At 40.3% G+C, this 6972-nt stretch overlaps 1 protein-coding gene across 1 annotated transcript; it reads right to left on the bottom strand.

Moving 5' to 3' along the window:
• Window positions 1–5205: 5205 nt before the first annotated feature.
• waif2 (Wnt-activated inhibitory factor 2) lies at window positions 5206–6246 on the bottom strand. The gene has a single exon (XM_037687360.1). It carries the CDS (start codon window positions 6244–6246, stop codon window positions 5206–5208), a length of 1041 nt encoding a protein of 346 aa, XP_037543288.1.
• Between the last annotated feature and the right edge of the window lie 726 nt (window positions 6247–6972).

Raw genomic sequence — 6972 nt, 5'->3', positions numbered from 1 at the left:
GAACTCGCGTTAAATGATGAATATATCCCAGCATCTGTTCATCTACACACTGAATTGAATTATTGCCTTTGAGTCTTCTGTTCATGAACAATATAGAAACTGTAACTGTTTCATTTAAGACAAATGTGACATTTAACTTCCTTTTGCCCCGTAGCAAAACAACTCACTGTCTTTTCTGACAATACCAATTTCCTTTTCTTATCTTCAGACAGCATGCAATACATAAACCAGCAGGTAATACACCACAAAAGCATCTCGTTCATTCTAGCATCACAATATGGATAATTTTAGCTGGATAGTCAGCAAACACGACTCAAATCTGGTTACATGTCACTACAACTTTAATTACCAGCTCCTACATGTCATTGATTGATGGAGTACATAAAATATGATATTAAGGCATGAGATATGATTAAATTCTCTAAAAAGTAGCCGCAGTACCACAGAAAAAAATCAAATTTTCTTAACTTAATATCTTCTGGTCTTCCAGTCACAGACAGAGCAGGAGGGTGAGTCATTGCTTTGCATAAGACAAGGACGTTTTGTGCCTGGACTAAAGAACTCTAATGAATCTGTACTCGTCTCTCCTTATTCTTTATCTTCGTGCTTCTGGCCCCCACAACCCCCCGCCCCCTCGCCAGACTCAGCTTAAATGCTGCCCCCACTTCCTTACAAAGTCACTCAACTGGATAAAGTCATTTACCTGGATGGAGAGGAGCGAGAGAGGTGAACAGAAGAAGGTGGAAGTGCAGGCAGCATTAAAGCCTTTGACATGTTTAAACCTTGAGGCCAAAATAAAGAACGGAGCAATGAGGGTGGTGAAATAACAGAAATGAAAAAGGACGCGTTTAAATTATGAGTTTTAGCCATTAAAATTAATGTGGTATCTATTTTTTTAATTCCCACAGTACTTGATATAGAGGGAAAACGCTGATGGTTGTGAGGACAAAGACAGAACAGAGAAAAGATAAAGCTCCTTTGACTAATTTTACACATCAAAGTGAAGATCGGATGAACGATAGTGCTCAGTTTCACAATAGTCCTGCGAAAGATCCCAACACTGCCCCCTAAATGACTTTAATTTTGTAAATAAATAAATAAATTTAGACTTGAAAAAAATGAAAATTTCAAATTTGAATATCCAAAAGTGTTTTGAACTGTCATCTACAAAACGTAGATTTAATTTATTACTAGCTGTCTTGTTTAATCTCATAATTATATTTTGGTTACTAGTTAACCTTGTTTAGAAAAACCAAAACATCACAGTTTGTCTTGAAATCTTTTAACTTGTTTTAACACTGATTTTCAAAGATTTTTCCTTTTTTTTTTTTTTACAATTTCCATCAGCTTCAAGCTGTTTAGAGCTCGGTAAACGATAAGCTTTTTCAATAATAGCTAGAGAAATTGCATATTCAGCAAAAATGCAGTGTGAATGTTTTTTGCAGAAGAATTTGCTGAAAAACAGCTGAAATGAGCTAAAACATGATGAAACATAGCTGAAATGGAAGAACAAGCCTAAACTAGCAGAAGAAAGCAGAAAGAACACATATTTGCTGAAACAGGTTTAAATAAGCAGAAATGAGCACAAAAAAAGGAATTTAGCTTAAAAAAGCTGAAATTAGCAAAAGATGGCAAAAAAGTATCTGAAAGGCAGAAAGAAGCTTAAAAGATAAAATGAGCTAAAAAAATGTGTCATTAGCTGAAAAAGCTAAAATTAGCATAAACAGATAAATAGTAGTTTAAATAGCAGAAAAAGCTTAAACTAGCATAATTAAGCTGAAAGTAGCATAACAAGCTGAAATTAGCATAAAGAAGTTAATTAGGCTGAAAGTAGCAGAAATTACCACAAAAAAATATAATTTAGCTGAAAACTGCAGAAATTAGCTAAAAACGCTATTTTAAAAAAGGTAGCTGAAAAGGTAGAACAAGCTTAGATCAGCAGAAGAAAGCAGAAATAACATGTGTCCCAATGAAAGAAGCAGAAATGAGCAAAAAAAAAATAAAATAAATTATCTGAAAAAAGCTGAAATCTGCCAAAAAAAATCTGCTGAAAAGTAGCTAAAAAGCAGAAAGAAGCTTAAATTACCAGAAGGAAGTGAAGAGAGCACATTTGTTGCTGAATTAGGCTGAAAAAAGTTGAAATGAGTGCAAAAAAATGTGGAATTAGCTGATTATGCTAAAATTAGCATAAAACCAGTTAAATAGTAGCAGAAAATGCTGATACTTGCAGAAATAAGCTAAAAGGAGCATAACAAGCTGAAATTAGCAGAAAGAAGTTAGAAGCATGAAAATGATGTAGTTAGCAGACAGAAGCTGAAAGAAGCTGAACCAGAGCAAATGCCAAAAAACGTACAGAAGAAAAATGGATCACAATATTGTAAACGCTTCATAAACATTCATACTATTACTTATTCCAGCAGAGAACTGACCCAAATATCATACAATAGTGGAATACGTTTTGGATTTGTTAAAATTGTGTAGTTCTGTACGATCCAATAAAGGACCCAGAGAAAGGTTTAACTTTCCTGTACTTTTGTTTTTAGAGCTTTTTAAAGCCTCTCATCAAGTTAACCAATAAAAAACACTTAGGTATTTTTGCTATAGTAGAATTATTCCTCAGAGACAAAACCATTACATAAGAAACAGTAAACTACTAGCTTTGCTTCAGTTACGGGACACGTGTGTCCACCACACTGATCCTTTCCTCCTTTGGCACGGCGGTCCTGATGAAGAGGTTTCATCTTCCCGGGCTTCACGTCCAGCAGAACAACAGGACGCTGCAGCAGCACGTCATCCATCCAGCAGCCAAGTGGTGGCTGTTGTTACGTAAAGGTGACTCTGCTGCTGACACAGTGACATACTTCATTTAAATCTGAAGCGAAAACAAACGCATGCAGCATTTTACTCATATCTGCTTAATTTGTGGACAAACATGTTTTAGCTTGTGTAAAGGGGATATTCAGTTTGAATGTATCTTTTTTATTTATTTATTGTTGTTATTCAAAGAGTTTGAAGAGCTCCATAATGTCAATCAAATCAGAATTAAACTTTGTTTCTCCAAATTAACATAATACAAAGAGTTATCTACAACAGGTAAGATATCTTTTATTAAAGAACGGAAGATCAAGTGTCCCGATGGACTCTTTAGTTAGTTTTCCCAGACTTTTAATTTTTTTTTATTGTTGTTTCCAGATTCTGTGCTCTGGATGTGGAGCTCTGAATAAAACGCTGATGAGCTCTGAGCCACACTTTGCAGGTCAATCCTCATTTTCTTTAGTTAACAAGTGACAGTGGTGATGAGTTGAACTCTGCTCTGCTGCATTTATGTTACTCTAGAGCTTTTCTAGTAAACCCCCGTGCCTCTAGCACGCATATGTCCTGCACAGTGCCACAAAAGGAGCTGCAAGTTTTGAAAGTACTGAAAAATAATATACAAACTTTCAATTTTTATTTGGACCTATTTGCAGTTTAGTTGTTTTTCTGTGTGCCTAAAATCACGTGAATGATTAATTTGTCTCTCTTTCTTTCATTGCTTGATTGATGTAGCCCAAAAAACGTGTCCAGTGCTGTTATTTTGAAATGGTAAAAACCTATTTCAAGATTAATTGAGCCAGTTAATCCACTCCAGCAAACATTTTTTTTTTTTCACTTTTTCATAGTTAATCCCCATAGTGGATTAAAAGCAAATTAATCTTGTTCTCCCTTCAGCGTTTATTAAACCTTTAAAGAAAAACAGAGAGCCAGCACTTTATGTAAGCATTTTAAATTTAATAGTTGACATAGGCTATTTATATGTTTCATCATCACGGTATTAATAAAGGAAATGTTACTAAGTGAATAGCTGCTGAGTGCTGAAGTTAAAGGGATAGTCTGGTGATTTTTGAACTGATGTTCTATAATAGTTATCAGCTGTGACATCATAGAGCACAAGAAGGGTGAAGTCTTGGTCCAGGCCAGGTTAATGAGTGGTGAGACAAGTGACAGTTGTTTTTAAAAAAAAATTTAAATAATTTTTCAGATTTACAAAAAAATCTCTCTAAAAAACACATATTGATGTAAAAGAACACTACATTCGTTAAAATTGAAGGAAATTACTCTTTTGCAACAGTGTTTGTTTAGTTTGTCACAGTTTTCTCTACTGAACAACATCAGTGATGCTACACAAACCGAGCAAAACCCATCAAATGCTGCTCCACTGGGAGTTGAGGGAGCTTTATAAACATTTGAACGCTGCGCTCAGAGCTGCTTTTAACTTTTTTATTATTCTAGACATGGACTGATGCGTTTGCAGCCTCAGTGCCATCAGCATCATCTACGCTTGACACACACATTCACAAAGTAATACGAATTTTGTTTGAGTGAGAAAACAGCAACAAAACTCATCAAACGGTGACACGATGCAAAAGTGTGGAGGTTTGCTGTTAGTGAATGTACCTTCCTTTTACAACCAAGTATTGTTTTATTGCTGATAAACTGAGTTTAAAAAAAATGGGGCCTAGTCTAGCTTGGATGAAGACTTCTGCTTCTTTCTCCATACTCAGTGCTCTATGATTGATAAGGTATATATTATTAACTATTAGACATAAAATCACTTAAAAGCAGACTATCTCTTTAAGAGGATGCATTAAAAATGGATGTTTATACACAGCTTGTACAATACTGGTTGGAAGTTTCTTGTGCAAGATGACGACATAACTATGTTGTCGTGTCATTTGTCTTTGGCTCTGATCCTGAAGTGAGACGTGGATTTTATATCATCTGCTAAAAAAAACATTGTTTCTGCCATCTTTTGACTTGGATCTGGCTGTTTACAAGGTACTCGTTGCAAACGATGAAATTAAACGGTTATTCTGAACTACATCCAATGGTGACGTTTGAAAAGAGTTTGCTCCAGTTGTTTTCCACATCTGCATCTAATGTGTGCAGCTTGTTGAATGTCTCTTCCTGGACTGTGCCACTGTTCACCTACTTTCAGACACCTGTTGGCATTCAGTCACAAACTTTGCTGATATATTTTTTAAATCTAAGGACACATTGACCATTAGGCGACACCCCCCCCCCCCCCCCCCAAAAAAAAAAAAGTGCTGATTTTGTTTCTTACTTTTCAAACTATTTTTGAAGTATCTTCATGCCATTGCAATGAGTACCTTTAATAACTCCCTTACACCCCCCACCCCCCACCCCACCCCCTCCTGGGCTGATGCGTCAAACAGCCACGTTGGCCAGTCTGGGGTCCGTGTCCTGCTCGTAGCGGTAGTGGTACACCTCCATCTGGTCCCTGCACGCCTCTCGGATGTTGTTGAGCCACCTTTTGATGCCCCTCCGGTTCAAATACAGAACCATGAGGAACACCACCCCGATCAGGGCCAACACGATCCCCAGAAACACGTAGGAGACCGCCTCCAGGTTCTCATTCAGACAATCCACGTCCTCCCCCCGGAGCTTCTCCACGGGGACCCCCCTCCGGGCCTCCGGCTCGCTGCACAGGAGCCTCCCAGCATCCGCGCACTGGGATGAGTTCTTCAACCAGTAGTAAAACACCTCCAGCTCGCAGGTGCACCGAAACGGATTGAGCGCCAGGTAGACGCGCGTGCGCCTCTGCTGATATAAACTGGAGACGTTTTCTCTCTCGATGCTCTCTATCGAGTTGTTTATCAGCACTAAGGCGTGAAGGTTGTAGATGTCTAATCTCTCCAGGGGGATGCTGGTCAGCCGGTTTCCCGCCAGCTCCAGCCTGTGGAGGTTCCGCAAACTATCCGCGTTGAGCGCGTGCGCGAGCTGCGCCGCTGCGCCAGGTGAAACGGAAGAGTTCAGGTAAAGAGAGCGCAGCTCTGGCAACCCGTGGAGAGCGCGGGACGAGATGGTCTCCAGCTGGTTGTGACTCAGATCCAGTAAATGCAGGCGGGGGAGTCCCAGGAAGGCGTACGGTTCGATCACCCGTATCCCGTTATGGGACAGCCTGAGTGTCCGTATTTCCGACTCGCTGCCGTTGGCCGTGAACGCACCTTGGGGTAAAGTTGAGACGTTTCTCCCGTGAAGTATCAAAGTGGACGTCCACGCCGGTATGTCCGTCGGTATGTCCTGGCCGTCAGAAAGACAGGTCACCGTGAGTCCGGTGCACGCGCAGGACGACGGGCAAACACCGTCCGTCCTGACGGGCACAAACAAACAGGAGCACAGCAGAGTCCACGCGGACAAAACACAGCTGCAGTGGTCGGTGAAACGTCTCCACGTCCTCCTCTTCATTGTTGCCTCCGAGCTGGAAACTGATGCAGGTTATTAATATTTGACTGTTACCAGAACATAACGGAGCCTCCATCCATTGTCCCCTCTGTGATGAAGTTTCTGCTCGGAGGAGTCTGATCCTCAGCCTGCTGGTCTGAGCTCCCTCAGTGCTATTTCTGACGCCTGTCACACGCGCGCGCGCACGCACGCACACGGAGAGAGAGAGAGAGAGAGAGAGGACACGATCAGGACTCCAAGTTTCTTCAGCTCATCCTTCAGAATGATGCAGAGGAATTTAGTTTAATGTTTAGTCAAACTGACTGAAGAGAGACACTCGTTTGAATAAAGACTTTTAATTAAAGGCACAGCATTTCTTGAAGGAATGCACGTCGCCCGCCTCCCTTCATGCCACTTTTACACACTAAGACCATCTTAAGAAATGGCAACGTTTTAGCCGTTTTATTTAAACTTTGAAAGTCCAATTTGTGTGTATCATTTGTTAGGCAGCACGATAGCTCAGTGGTTAGCACTGTTGTCTCACAGCAAGAACGCCCAGGGTTCCATCCCCGGTTGGACCTGGGGTCTTTCTGTGTGGAGTTTACATGTTCTTCTCGTGCTTGCGTACTCCGGTTTCCTCCCACATGCCAAAAACATGCATGTTAGGCTGCCTTCAGGTCCAGGCCTCTGTTGCAAAAGAGATCTGTGATCTCAATGGTATTTGCCTGGTTAAATAAAGGTTAAATAAAT

The sequence above is a fragment of the Nematolebias whitei genome, chromosome 14 (assembly GCF_014905685.2).
Source record: "Nematolebias whitei isolate Nwh7 chromosome 14, NemWhi1, whole genome shotgun sequence".
Taxonomy (NCBI): domain Eukaryota; kingdom Metazoa; phylum Chordata; class Actinopteri; order Cyprinodontiformes; family Rivulidae; genus Nematolebias; species Nematolebias whitei.
The sequence above is the reverse complement of the archived record's forward strand: the minus strand, read 5'-3'. Positions and strand labels throughout refer to the sequence as shown.

Excerpts from the sequence above, each read along its gene's own strand:
- waif2 (XM_037687360.1), bottom strand. The coding sequence starts at position 6,246 with ATGAAGAGGAGGACGTGGAGACGTTTCACCGACCACTGCAGCTGTGTT.